A 13,885-nucleotide genomic window follows, 5' to 3' on the forward strand; every position below is an offset into this window, starting at 1 on the left:
TTCTAAGCCTTTGACTAGTTATTAGTTAATCTCAGCTAATTTGTAATAATTTTAGTCTCAACTAGTGACTAGCCCTAACTGATCTAAACAAACCTTGAAAATTGATTGTAGCTTGCTCGCCGCGATAATCCCGCCAATTAAATAGTGCCATGGTGTATGTGGTTTATCTCTATGCCACTCGTTACGGAGCTTAGAATTGAACTAACAATCGACGGTCGGTGCCGTATCGCAGAAAAACCAACGATTTGCACGGTATAAGGAAGCTGACGGTCGATGCTGTATCGCAGAAAAACCAACGATCCTCTCTGCCTTACCGCACGGTCTAAGGAAGCTGAACCAACCAAGGCCTCAACAAGAAACTGTTGATGCTCTCTCCCCCGTCTTAAGAAGGAAGCAATTCTAGTTTTGTTTCCAACCATCCGACGCTTTGACCAACCTAATCTATTGTTAGCAGTGGAATCTCTTGCTCAAGAAGAAGAGCCGAATTCGACTGGAAATGTGATATACTGAATGTAATTGCAGGAAGTAACAGAAAAGTGTTTAACCGAGAAGTACTTGAACAGTAATGAACTTGTTACATTCTAGTCTGATCCCCTCGCCCTCTCATATGCTAGTCTTATACTAACATGTCTAAGCACTCCATTCTGGGCCGGACAACCTAACGTTGGGCCGGCGCTCGCGGACGGGCCGGGCCTACTCATTCGTGGAAGGTTCATCATCTTGTATTCCCGGAACCATAGAAGAAGTGCTGACAATCCCGCCTCCTTTGGAACAGCATGACCTCAGGCCGGAGCTCTTGGAAAGCGCTGCTTCAAGTGCTCCAGTGGCTCCCAGGTAGCCAGCGACGATGGCATTTGGGACCAATGCACAAGGACCTCCTCCATAGGTGAAGCACCCGGAGTCCAGCGGCGATCCAGTATCTGCTGAGGCACCTGAAACTGGGCAAGCTCATCAGGAAGAGCATCAAACACCGGCAGCTTACCATGAGAAACTTTGAGCTGTGATACATGGAAGACTGGATGGATGGATGCAGAAGAAGGAAGGGCCAACTTATAAGCTACCGCACCAATACGCTCCAAGATTTGGTACGGGCCAAAGAACCAAAAGGCGAGCTTCTGATTAGCACGACGGGCGAGTGAAGACTGCACATAAGGCTGAACCTTCAAGAAGACCCAATCACCAACTGCAAAAGAACGTTCAGAACGTTGCTTATCGGCCTGACGCTTCATGCGTGTCTGAGCCCGGCTGAGGTGTTGCTGAATCAAGGATGTCATCAGAGCACGGTCATCAAGCCAAGAATTCAGATCAGCAATAGGTGTGGCAGTAGGAGGACAAAGGCCAAAGTGCCGGGGAGGAAAACTATACAGAACTTCAAATGGAGATCGACCCAAGGAGGAATGGTGAGAAGAATTGTACCAGAACTCCGCGAGGGCGATCCATTGAGTCCACCTGGAAGGACAGGCATGGGCGAAGTAGTGGAGGTAGGTTTCAAGACACTGATTAACACACTCTGTCTGCCCGTCCGTCTGTGGGTGATAAGCGGAACTCATACGCAAGGTGGTACCCGTAATGCTGAAAAGAGTCTTCCAAAACGCACTTGTAAAAATGCAGTCATGATCAGATATGATGGCTAGCGGCATTCCATGAAGCCGATAGATATGATCCATGAAGAGGCGAGCCACCGTAGCTGCTGTGAATGGATGACGCAAAGGGATAAAATTAGCAAACTTCGAGAGCTTGTCAACCACCACCAGGAGTGCATTGGCTGAGCCGGAAGGTGGAAGCCCTTCTACAAAATCCATGCTGATGATTTCCCATGTAGCCGAAGGAATAGGGAGGGGCTGAAGTAATCCTGGAGAACGAGAACGGTCAGGCTTGGCGCGCTAACAGATATCACAAGCTCTGATAAAATGTGTTGTGGCTGCATGCATGCCAGGCCAAAAGAAGAGTTGTATCAACTTCTGATAAGTAACTGGTATGCCAGAGTGACCGCCGAGTGGACTGGAATGTAGAGCTTGGAGCACTTGATTCTGGAGTTGCTCACTGTGGGCCAGCCAAATTCGACCTTTGTAATGGATAACTCCATTGCTGAGCGAATAATGTGGCAATGCAGCCGGATTAACGGTCAGCTGAGACAAAATCTCTTAAGCCAGTGGGCTTGCAGAATAAGAGCTGGCCACGTCGGACAACCACTGTGGTGAAGAAGAAGAGACTGCCATGTAGACTTCCTCGGTATCTCGGCGCGACAAGGCATCAGCGACTGTGTTATCAGAACCCCTTTTATACACAATCTTGTAACTCAAGCCCAGCAATTTGGTAAAAACTTTTTGTTGCCAAACCATATGAAGACGCTACTCATTGAGATGGGTGAGACTGCGGTGGTCAGTGTGGATGAAGAATTCACCTTGGATGAGATAGTGATGCCAATGCTCAACCGCTAGGAGGATTGCCAGGTACTCCTTCTCATAAGCGGACAACCCACGGTTACGAGGGCATAAGGTCTTACTAATGAAGGCAATGGGATGCCCATCTTGGTGAAGCACGGCGCTAATACCAACTCTACTGGTGTCGGTATCAATGTGAAAAGGCCGCTGAAAGTCAGGAAGCGCCAGGACTGGAGCAGTGCTCAAGGCGGACTGAAGAGCAGTAAAAGCCTCCTGCTGGGAAGATGTCCAAACGAAGGGTGCATCCTTCTTGAGAAGCTCAGTCAAAGGTTGTGCAAGGATGCTAAAATGCCGAACGAATTTGCGGTAGTAACCTACCAGGCCCAAGAATCCGCAAAGGGCACGAACTGTTGTAGGTCTTGGCCAGTCCTTAATAGCCTGCACTTTGGAAGGGTCTGTAGCGACGCCATCGGCACTGAGCACATGCCCGAGATAGGCGACTGATCGTTGAGCAAAGGAGCACTTGGATAATTTCAGTTTCCAAGAATCTCTGCGAAGCCAAGACAGCACCTAGGAAAGATGAGTGATGTGCTCGGCCAGAGTGCGGCTGTAAATTAAGATATCATCGAAAAAAACGAGGACAAATTTGCGCAACCCAGGAGTCGGTGTGCAATTCATCGCCCCTTGAAAAGTGCCTGGTGCCCCGGTCAATCCAAAAGCCATAACACGGAACTCATAGTGCCCTAAGTGGGTCTGGAATGCTGTCTTATGTTCGTCTCCAGGCTGCAGCAAAATCTGGTGAAAGCCGGCTCTCAGATCAAGTTTGGTGAACCAACTGGCATGAGTCAATTCGTCCAGGAGCTGATCAATGACAGGAACCGAATACTTGGACTTAACCGTCATAGAGTTTAATTTCCAGAAATCAATGAAGAACCGATACGAGAGATCTTTCTTCTTCACTAAGAGGACTGGTGAAGAGAACATGCTGCTACTTGGTTGAATAAGCCCTTGAGACAGCATATCATGGACTTGGCATTCAATCTCATCCTTAAGTGCTGGAGGGTAACGATAAGGATGGATGTAGAATGGTTGAGAACCAGGAAGAAGTGGAATTGAATGGTTGCAGGGGCGAGAAGGCGGCAAGGAGTCTGGGGCTTGAAACAAGTCAGTGAACTCATCAAGGAGGGATTGTATAGCAGGAGGAAGACCGGCAGATGAGAAAGTGTCAGTTGTACTGTCCATACTGCAGACTTGTAAGAGCAACTGGCTTGGGGCATCCACGGACTCGCCTTGCAAAAGAACAGTGCTGCCCTCATAAGGTATGATCAGGCATTTAAGTTGCCAGTGGACCTGCATAGGACTAAATGATTCTAACCAATCCATCCCAATGATCATATCAAATGCAGTTAGTGGAAGGACTCGAAGGTCAGAGGTGAAAGCAACTTGGCCGATAGACCACTAAACAACAAGCAGAATAACTGGACTAGTGAGAGTACCACCACCAGCAATACGAACGTTGCACGAAGACTGCTTGACAGACACCTGGCTAAGCTGAGTTGCCACCGACTCGCTGATGAAGGACGTGGAACTGCCGGAATCGAGCAAAATATGCACTGGAAGGCCCTGAACTGTGCCTAAAAACTGAACGGTGCGAGGAGCAGAACTGTCAGTGAGAGCACATTGTGATAGAGCCAAGAAAACCTGAGGTTCAGAATCAGCAGGGGTAGCTGTATCTATTGTGTTGTCTTCATCTTGAAGGAGATCCCATAATTCCTGGACAACATGGAGCTGGACCTGAGGATTACACTTGTGGTCCTTGCTCCACTTGGCGCCACACTTGTAACAGAGACCCATGGCGCAGCGATATGTTTTGACGGCGGCCAACTTAGCATCAATAGACATTGTAGCTGGTGTCGGTGTTGCTGCAGGAGGGGCCGGTGGCTTGTCAGGCCGCGGTGGAAGCGGCAATGGCAGCGCCGTCTTGGGGATCAACTTGGTGGACGATGTCCAATCGATCTGGGACGACGCGCGAGACGTCGGTACCGTGGCCACCTCCTCCTGCACCAATGCCATAGAAATAGCAGCATCCAAGCTTTTGGGTTTGGAAACAAGAATAATAGCTTTGAGCTCAGGGCGAAGGCCATCAACGAAGCGCATAGTATAAAAGAGTAGATCGGTAGTAGCAGAATAGGCTTTAAGCTGATCAACGAGTTTGGTAAAACGCTCAACATAATCAGTGACAGTAGATGTTTGTTTAATTTGGAAGAGCTAGCGAATGAAGGCCTCATGTTGGTCACGATCAAAGCGATCATGGAGATATTGATAGAAGGTGGTCCATGTAGCGATGGCCGGTGTGTTATCGATGGACTCATACCAGCAAGCAGCATTGCCCTCCAAATACATGGAAGCAACGCTGACCCAGAGAGACGGATCAACGGCGTTCATATGAAAATATTTCTCGCAATTGGAACGCCAGAGACGGGGATTTTCACCGTTGAATTTGTTGAAGGGGAGTTTGGGAAGGCGACCGGCCGGATGATGAGGAAGATTGTTTGGGGAAGGAGCTTGGAATAGTAGGGATGGAAATGGTGGACGAGGTGGAATTGTGAGCGAAGGTGGGGAACGATAATGAAGGGAAATAGGAGGACGCTGTAGGGCGGATGAATTAGGCAGAGGAGGAGGAGGATCGGGAGGCTTACCTGTGACCGGGACATTCGTCCAGGTCATGACTAACCCAAATCCAACGTCCCGGTGAGACGATGCAGAGCCGTGCCCACTGGCGATTCGACGGGCGCACCGGCGAGCGCACGGGCGGACATCGAGGAAGAAGGAATGGCGACACTGGGCCACTGCGGCTGGGCGTCGAACACCTTGCGGTCAGGAGCCTGGGAGAGCTTCTTCACCTCGAGCTTTAGATCATCCACGAGGGCCTCGATCTCCGGGCACCAGGTGCCGAGATCCGTGGTGGCGACCTCAAGGGTCGTGACGCGGTCGGAGCTGTCGGTGAGGAGTTTACCACCGCGGATAGCGTCTAGATCGGCGACCTGCTTGTCGATGTCGAAGGCGAGGTCAGAGCACATGGACTCAAGGGTGTCGAAGCGCTTGTCGATGGCCGCGGTGCGGTCAGCGCGGACGCGGTCGAGATCGGCGAACCGGCCCTTCCACTGCTCGTCGTGGGCGTCGAATCGGCGATTGAAATCCTCCTTGGACTTTTGGATCTCGTCGAGGATGGCCTTGAGTTGGGTATCCATGGCGCCCAGGGTACGACGGAATCTGGTGAAGTGGGTGTGGTGGATTTGGTGAGGTTCCGGCGCTTCCGGGTGTGGATCGAACTGGGAGATGGGGCAGGATCGAGGAAGGCGAAATCTGATACCAATTTGTTAGCAGTGGAATCTCTTGCTCAAGAAGAAGAACCGAATTCGACTGGAAATGTGATATACTGAATGTAATTGCAGGAAGTAACAGAAAAGTGTTTAACCGAGAAGTACTTGAACAGTAATGAACTTGTTACATTACAGTCTGACCCCCTCGCCCTCTCATACGCTAGTCTTATACTAACATGTCTAAGCACTCCATTCTGGGCCGGACAGCCTGACGTTGGGTCGGCGCTCGCGGACGGGCCGGGCCTGCTCATTCATGGAAGGTTCATCATCTTGTATTCCCGGAACCATAGACGAAGTGCTGACATCTATACATATATACTCCCTCTGTCTCATTATATAAGGCATACACGTATTTTAAATAAAATTCAAACTTCGTTATCTTTGACCAATAATTAGTCTAATAATATAAAAAAAATTATAGTACAATAGTGGTAACATTAGATTTGTCTTTATAAATATTTTCTAATGATACTTTTGTTGTTGCCATAAATTATAATAATAGTATAAATTAATGATTAAAAGTATGATTCTAAAGACCGTACCAAGTTTGCCTTTTATCTTGATTGAGATGGAGGGAGCACCTAATAATATTTAAAAAGAAAATTTTCTCTCTTCCAAATTTTCATCATCTACTCTTTTTCCGAGTCCACTGGTCCCTCCACTCCCTCGATCCATAACACTATGCTGGCAGCAAGAAAAGAGAAGAGGGCTCTGGCTCTGCTGGCGTGGGTACTGGAGAGAATCGCGCCGAGGGTGTTTCACGAGAAATGCCATGCATGTTATTGGTTCGATGCTTGATCTTGCGTGTACTACTGTAAAAGTGTTTGCAAAAACCAAACATAGAAGTATGCATTAGGGCCTGTTGGGATTTCCTTAGCTCTAAATTTTAGAGCTAAACTCCAAACAGATGGTCTAAAATTAGCTATAGACTTCAGCCCACCTCACATTAGAGCTTTAGAGCTCAAAAGTGAGCTAAAGTGCTCTAAAGATTTTAGAGCTCTAAAGTTCCGAGGAGGGGATCCAAACATACCCTTACTAAGATGCAGCCCACTTACTAATGCACCCAACCAAAGAACACCAAATTACATTCGCTTGTGCAGTCTTTATCTTATGTAGTATAACCCCTTCTTGTAATGTCTGCCTTGCGAGCAACCAATCGTGTCCTATAAATTTGTCAAAGCCAAACTATTATAAATTTAACCAAATTTATAGAAAAAAATGTATTGATATTTATGACATTAAATTAGTACCATTGGATTTGCTATCTAATATAGTTTCATAATAATATATCTATTTGGTGTTGTAGATGTTAATATTAATTTTTCTCTATGAACTCAATCAAAGTTGTAATAGTTTGACTTTGATGACCAAACTTATTGTAAGATTCTTTCTCTCTGTGATGGAGTGAGTACGTCCTAGTCGACCAAAACTTGTAATGCGTCACTTGATACGCGTTGGAAGAACGAGCGCAGGGACAAAAGCTGTCTCTCCATAGGGTCAGAGATCCGATTTTCTTGTGGTAATGTGGTGCTTATTTGTCTAAAAAAAATCAGTCGCGCAGTGCCGGATCCATCGGGGCATTGCTTTTGCGTGTCAGACTCATCAACTAGGAGCGGACCTACTATCAACTTTCCGTTCCAAATTGTATCTAGTTTTGCTCTGAATCTGTTTTTCCTAACTTTTTTTCACCAAGTTCACAGGAAACTATATTAGCATCTAACGCAATATCTAGTATCGACACATATTTCATGAATAATTTAATTTAATTAACGAAACGTATTTGATATCGTAGATACCGGGTGGAAGTTGCTATAAATTTGGTCAAAATTAAATGAGGTGGGCAAACTAATGCAAGCCCGGAGACATGCACAGCCTGTTCGTTTGCTCGTGGATTATAAGCTAGAACAATATTTTTCTCTCACACCAAACCAGCCAACAGTAAATAATTCATGATCGTTTACGGCCTGCCGAAAAGGCTAATGCTTGGTATACGAATGCTGTGCTTGTTGTTGACGGGAAACATTATCGACTCGAACGTCGAAGCATTTCATCTAGCCTAGCCCAGCCCAGAACAAAAACAGCCCAGATCAGTTTCCAAATCAATTCAAGTTCCTCGGCCTGGGCCACATCATCAGAGGCCCCAATCTCATCTCCTCCTCATGGGCTAGCGTTGAGGCCGAAGCAGACTGCAGTACCCACTCGGCTTTGGGCCTCCCCGTCGTGTACTCGTCACAAAAGCAGTCAAGCACAATTTTTTTTCTCTCGGCTTGGCTTTTCACTCCGAATCTACTTTGCACCATTTAATTATCATTATTAACTAGGAATAGAAAGCTGCAACGTCTTAAAAGTGCATCTTCTTTTTCACATAAAATTCCAATGCGAATCCTCTATAACAAGAACAATCACAAGGAAGTAGAAAAAAAAACAAACAGTTCTACGCTCAGCAAGGCTAATGGCAGAGCACCACGAAGATTAGTTTTGTCCGCAGATGAAACCCACCCACCACCGTCCAGAGTCACCCCTCCCATCCACCCTAAACACCATTACAAAATTTGGCTTGGCTTCCGGCACTCCACGTCACCACCATCTACAGCTCGTCGTGGTCGTCGTCGACGCCACCCTCGGAGTCACCGCCAGGGGCGCCGCCCGACCGCTGGTACACGGCCGAGACGATGGGGCTGCACACGGCCTCCACCTCCTTGAGCTTCTCCTCGTAGTCCTCCTTCTCGGCCGACTGGTTGTCGTCCAGCCACTCCAGCGCCTCCTTGAGGGCCTCCTCCACCTTCTCCTTCTCCTCCGCCTCCAGCTTGTCCGCAAGCTTGTCCTTGTCGCCCACCGTGTTCTTCATGTTGTACACGTACGTCTCCAGCTGGTTCCGGGCGTCGATCCTCTCCTTCACCTTCTTGTCCTCCTCCGCAAACTCCTCCGCCTCCCGCACCATGCGGTCGATCTCCTCCTGGCTCAGGCGGCCCTTTTCGTTCGTGATCGTGATCTTCTCCGACTTGCCGGTGCCCTTGTCCTCCGCCTTTACGTTCAGGATACCGTTGGCATCCACCTCGAAGGTCACCTCGATCTGGGGAGTGCCCCTGCAGAATTCGTTCACAAAGTGTTATGGGTCATCAGACAACACTGGATTCATTCAATCATCGGTTCAACAATCTCTGGTAGCAGCAACGCACCTTGGAGCTGGTGGAATGCCAGAGAGGTCGAACTTGCCGAGAAGACGGCAGTCCTTGGTCATGCTGCGCTCACCCTCGAAGACCTGTATGGATCACAGACAAAACAGGTCATTACTACCAATCCCACAGCTGGTGGAAGAGATTACAGCAGAGAGCAGAGAGCAGAGAGCAGAGAGCAGGCTACACGTCATTACCTGGATGGAGACAGTGGTCTGCTGGTCCTGGTAGGTGGTGAACACCTGCGACTTTTTGGTTGGGATGACAGTGTTCCTCGGGATCAACTTGGTCATGACTCCACCGACGGTCTCAATACCCAGGGTGAGGGGAGCCACATCAAGGAGGAGGATATCTGCACCAAGGCAAAATCACACTTCTGTAAGCAGGATGGTCACTAACAAAACAACCAAGCTAGCACTAGGGAAAGAGCACATTAACATGAGCCGAACCTTTGGTCTCGTCACCACCCTCGCCGCTCAAGATGCTTCCCTGCACCGCGGCACCAAAGGCAACAGCCTCATCAGGGTTGACACCCTTGTTGGGCTCCTTGCCATCAAAGTAGTCCCTCAGGAGCTGCTGGACCTTGGGAATCCTGGTGCTTCCACCAACAAGGACAATCTCGTGGATCTGGCTCTTCTCAAGGCCAGCATCCTCCATGGCCTTCTTGACAGGGCCCATAGTCTTGCGGAACAGGTCGTTGTTCAGCTCCTCAAACCTGGCACGGGTCAGCGGCTCCGAGAAATCGGTCCCATCAAAGAGGGACTCAATCTCAACGCGGACCTGGTGCTGGTTGCTGAGGGCTCTCTTGGCACGCTCAGCTTCCCTCCTCAGCTTTCCAAGAGCACGGTTGTCCTTGCTGATGTCCTTGCTGTACTTCTTCTTGATCAACTTGATGAAGTACTCCATGATCCTCTGGTCAAAGTCCTCACCTGAATGAAGAGATGATACAGCTCAGTCATAAATAGGCAAGTTACAGTGTAAGCTCACAGGAAATGTGCTGATAGATTATGCATGAAATATATCAACAGTAAAAAGCAAATGCGTCCATGTAACTTCTAATGGCAAGTAAATATACAGAGCAGATTCAAGGTATGGATGATGAATTCATTCATCTAAAACAAGTGCATGCATCATAAACTTGAATGCAGATAGAACTTCTATTAATGTATCTGGCATCATAACCATTCAGATTCAGATCAATGAACACTATGAATATATGGCATCATCATGTTTTTAATCAATGTCAACATAGCATCTGATAGTAAGGTGATAGTACAGTCATCAGAAGTATATTGCCTGTGCATTGGATGGCTAGAAAGATTTAATGAGAAAATTCTATTACCTCCAAGATGGGTGTCACCGTTGGTGGCCAGCACCTCAAACACACCATTGTCAATGGTCAAGACACTGACATCAAAAGTACCACCACCAAGGTCAAACACAAGGATGTTCTTCTCGCCACCCTTCTTGTCCAAACCGTAGGCAATAGCAGCAGCAGTCGGCTCATTGATGATCCTAGCAACATTGAGGCCGGCAATGACACCAGCATCCTTGGTTGCCTGCCTCTGCGCATCATTGAAGTACGCTGCAAAAAAATACACAACATAAAGAAGTGAGCCACCACATTTTTATATGACAACCACCAGAGGTAACCAGCAGAATGGTTCAGTTACTAACCAGGGACAGTGACGACAGCATCGGTGATCTTCTTGCCAAGGTAAGCCTCAGCAGTATCCTTCATCTTGACAAGAATCATGGCACTGATCTCCTCAGGGCTGAAGACCTTGTCCTCCCCATCCTTGATCTTGACCTGAATGTAGGGCTTACCATCCTTGTTAATAATCTTGTAGGGAACAAGTTTCATGTCCCTCTGGACTTCCTTGTCCTCAAACCTAAACAATGGGTATTACAGTTAAGACACCAGACATAATCCACAGCAAGATGAATTACGATAAGTAATTGTGGGAGGGAGGTATTACTTTCTTCCGATGAGACGCTTGACGTCAAAGATGGTCCTCTCAGGGTTGACAGCTGCCTGGTTCTTGGCAGCCTCACCGATGAGCCTCTCGCTATCGGTGAAGGCAACCCATGAGGGTGTGATACGGTTACCCTGGTCATTGGCGATGATCTCGACATGACCGTTCTTGTACACACCGACACAAGAGTAGGTGGTACCGAGATCGATACCGATCACGGTCCCGAGCTTCTTGGTCTCCTCCTTAGCAACCGAAAATGCAAACAGGGATCCTGCAAATATACAGAATAAAATGATTAAATGACACTGATCATGTATTATCTTATCTCTGAAGTTACCAGCACATATACAGCAGCAGCAGCAGCAACTGAAATGTAATGTAATTGAGGCAGCATTTGACATCAGCAAAGAGTGAATTCAGACACATTCCAATTATTCCACTGAATCTGAATGTCTTGGTAATCTAATCCATATAAAAAATAGACACCTACAGTTAGTTCAATTATTATAAATTTAATGACTGGCTGTTAGTTCAATTATTATAAATGTAATGACTGGATGTTTAGACATGAAATGAGAATCACAGTCTGCTCCATACCATTACATTCTCTTCTAATTCTAATACCATGATCATGATCGAACCAATCACAGATCGAGGCAGTAATGAAGTCTATCTATGAAATGAAGTCTGAAATCGCTAGCTAATGTGTGAACTCAGTCGGAGTGAACGCGACTCCGTTTCAGGTTCAGGGGGATAGTTAAAAAAAATCTGCATCAACTACATCCCTTGGTCGCGGATGGGTACCAATTAGAGATCAAGGAAATACTACCTAGAAACAGTCTAAATATTAGATCACATGAATGAACAGTCTACGGTGCCCCGTCATCCCCAGCACCCGCTCCTCAATTCATGATCCAAACATATATCTCACGCAGATCGAGCTCGAGGCATCTCAGGGGCACTATCAAATCTAACCCCAGCACCAGATCTCATCTCACATCCATCACAATAACATAAAACAAACAAACAAACAAACAGAAACCTCAGAGAAACCGAACCGCACGAGACGACGGGATCGCAAGGTAGGTACCTGCGAGCAGGACGCCGAGCAGGAACGCGGATCCGCGAACCCGATCCATGGCCGGCACCACCTCAACGCTGCGCGCGCGTCTCCTCCTCCTCCTCGCCTTCTTGAAGCTCCTTGGTTTCGAACTGCTGGCTGACGAGTCGAGTCTCCTGTTGTGGTGGTGGAGAGGAGAGCCGAGACGGGGCCGGGTTTTAAACACGGCTGGCTCGGGATCTCGCTGCGCCCGTCGCGTTGGCCGGGACGTCACGAGTCCGACCTGGACCAGTAGGAGCGCGACGCGTGGACGCCCGAGCCAATCGCGGGGGGCTCTGTGCTGGGCCAGCCGCGGCCGTCCGTCACGCCCATCCGACGGCCCCGATGGCCTCAGACCGCGCGGAGTCGCGCCATTGGCTGCGGTCGCGTGGCGGTGGCGGGGGCGGCCGGGCTTCCTCTGCTCCAAGTGGTCGGGAACGGACTGGAACCGAGTGTCCTGCTACCGGTGAGCCAACTGACGTATGGGCCCCATCACAGGGTCTCCTCCTCTCGATTTTTTTTAAGAGAAAACCCTGTACTAGGCAGTTCTAAACTCTACAAAGATCAAACTTTCTTAAATTTAACCAAATTTATAGAGAAAGCATTTATATCTAATCTTGATATAAAAAATATATTTCATAGTTAACGGTATCATAAATAATAACATATTTATAAATTTGGTCAAAAAACTAATTGTTTGACTCTTAGGGTTGTAAAAAGTATATTCTTATTGAGACGGAGAGAGCAGTAGTAAGTGGGTTTATTCATAAGCCTGCAAATAAGTAACCCGCTTTTGTTTTTTCGTTCAAAATATAATAAAATCAATAGCATATATCTCTTTCTAATAAAAAATAAAATTGATTAAGTAGTTGAGAAATCCTATAAGATATCTTTCTGCAAGAGAAATCCTTAAGTTACCTGATCTCGTAAAAGAAGGTAATGGAATGAAGGGAGTACATTTCCTTTCATATTCGACAGTTTTATGTTACAAATGTAACCCAGCATGTACTCCCTCCAAACTTAAAATTTAAGTCGTTTTGGACATCATTAAGGATTCTAAAGAGTGATTAGTTAGGGTGTATTTTCTCCTGTTTGTCCTTATTAAAATAGGATTTTTGTTTTTCTCCCATGCAACAAATACTCCCTACCAGACTGGTTAGCAGAGGTGATAGGTCCCAAGTTTGATCCTTCGTTGGTTGCTTTTTTGCGCAGTGCGCGAATTTTACATGGCGCTGTGGGCTTCACGCACGGCAAAAGAAACTACTCTTGCTCTAGAAAATCCTGATATTGTGGGCCTTGTGCAAATTTTAAAAACTACTGCTCTAGAAAGAGGAGCTAGTTCAAAATTTCCCGGTTCATCTCTTATGTTTATATGTGTAAAATTCTCTAGTGTTTGATATATGGCTTTTGTGAAGCTGCTAAATGGACTTAGCCGGCTATTTACCCCGCTATTGCCTTTTTAGCCTTTGAAAAAACTAGCCGCTAAAGTTCATAGCCAGCTATTGAGGCTTGTTTGGATCCACTCATCTAAACTTTAAAGCTAAATCTCCAAACATGTGATCTAAAGTTAGCTCTAAACTTTAGCTAACCTCAAATTAGAACTTTAGACCTTCAAACTAAGTTAAAGTGCTCTAAAATTTTTGAGCTCTGATGTTTAGACGAGGGAATCCAAACATGACCTTAGAACACTATTTATTTCCTCTATGGTTTAGAAGATGAAAGTCACGTATGTACCACAAATGGCACAAAAGTTTTAGTTAATTAACTGCAGAGCAATTTCAGCACGGTTTGGTCGAATCCAACACAACGACGCCTGAAGAGTCCGGACGCCACACTAAGGTCCCGTTTGGCAGGGCTTCACTTCACT

At 47.0% G+C, this 13,885-nt stretch overlaps 2 protein-coding genes across 2 annotated transcripts; both read right to left on the reverse strand.

Annotated features, from left to right (window-relative positions):
• Positions 1-782: 782 nt before the first annotated feature.
• LOC136476344 (uncharacterized) lies at positions 783-1,229 on the reverse strand. The gene has a single exon (XM_066474135.1). It carries the CDS (start codon positions 1,227-1,229, stop codon positions 783-785), a length of 447 nt encoding a protein of 148 aa, XP_066330232.1.
• Positions 1,230-8,106: 6,877 nt separating this feature from the next.
• Positions 8,107-12,165, reverse strand: LOC136475468 (luminal-binding protein 2-like). Its single transcript, XM_066472942.1, has 8 exons — positions 12,010-12,165; positions 10,923-11,190; positions 10,621-10,835; positions 10,286-10,528; positions 9,393-9,872; positions 9,141-9,295; positions 8,947-9,029; positions 8,107-8,853 (listed from the first exon to the last, which is right to left on the reverse strand). The coding sequence occupies exons 1-8, from the start codon at positions 12,056-12,058 to the stop codon at positions 8,355-8,357; spliced, it is 1,992 nt and encodes a 663-aa protein (XP_066329039.1). The 5' UTR covers positions 12,059-12,165; the 3' UTR covers positions 8,107-8,354.
• Between the last annotated feature and the right edge of the window lie 1,720 nt (positions 12,166-13,885).

The sequence above is a fragment of the Miscanthus floridulus genome, chromosome 8 (assembly GCF_019320115.1).
Source record: "Miscanthus floridulus cultivar M001 chromosome 8, ASM1932011v1, whole genome shotgun sequence".
Taxonomy (NCBI): Eukaryota; Viridiplantae; Streptophyta; class Magnoliopsida; order Poales; family Poaceae; genus Miscanthus; species Miscanthus floridulus.

Coding starts and splice junctions, on each gene's coding strand:
- LOC136476344 (XM_066474135.1), bottom strand. CDS start 1,229: ATGAAGCGTCAGGCCGATAAGCAACGTTCTGAACGTTCTTTTGCAGTT.
- LOC136475468 (XM_066472942.1), bottom strand. CDS start 12,058: ATGGATCGGGTTCGCGGATCCGCGTTCCTGCTCGGCGTCCTGCTCGCA. Junction 11,191..12,009: donor GCTCGGCGTCCTGCTCGCAG/GTACCTACCTTG, acceptor GTATATTTGCAG/GATCCCTGTTTGCATTTTCG. Junction 10,836..10,922: donor AAGCGTCTCATCGGAAGAAA/GTAATACCTCCC, acceptor CCCATTGTTTAG/GTTTGAGGACAAGGAAGTCC.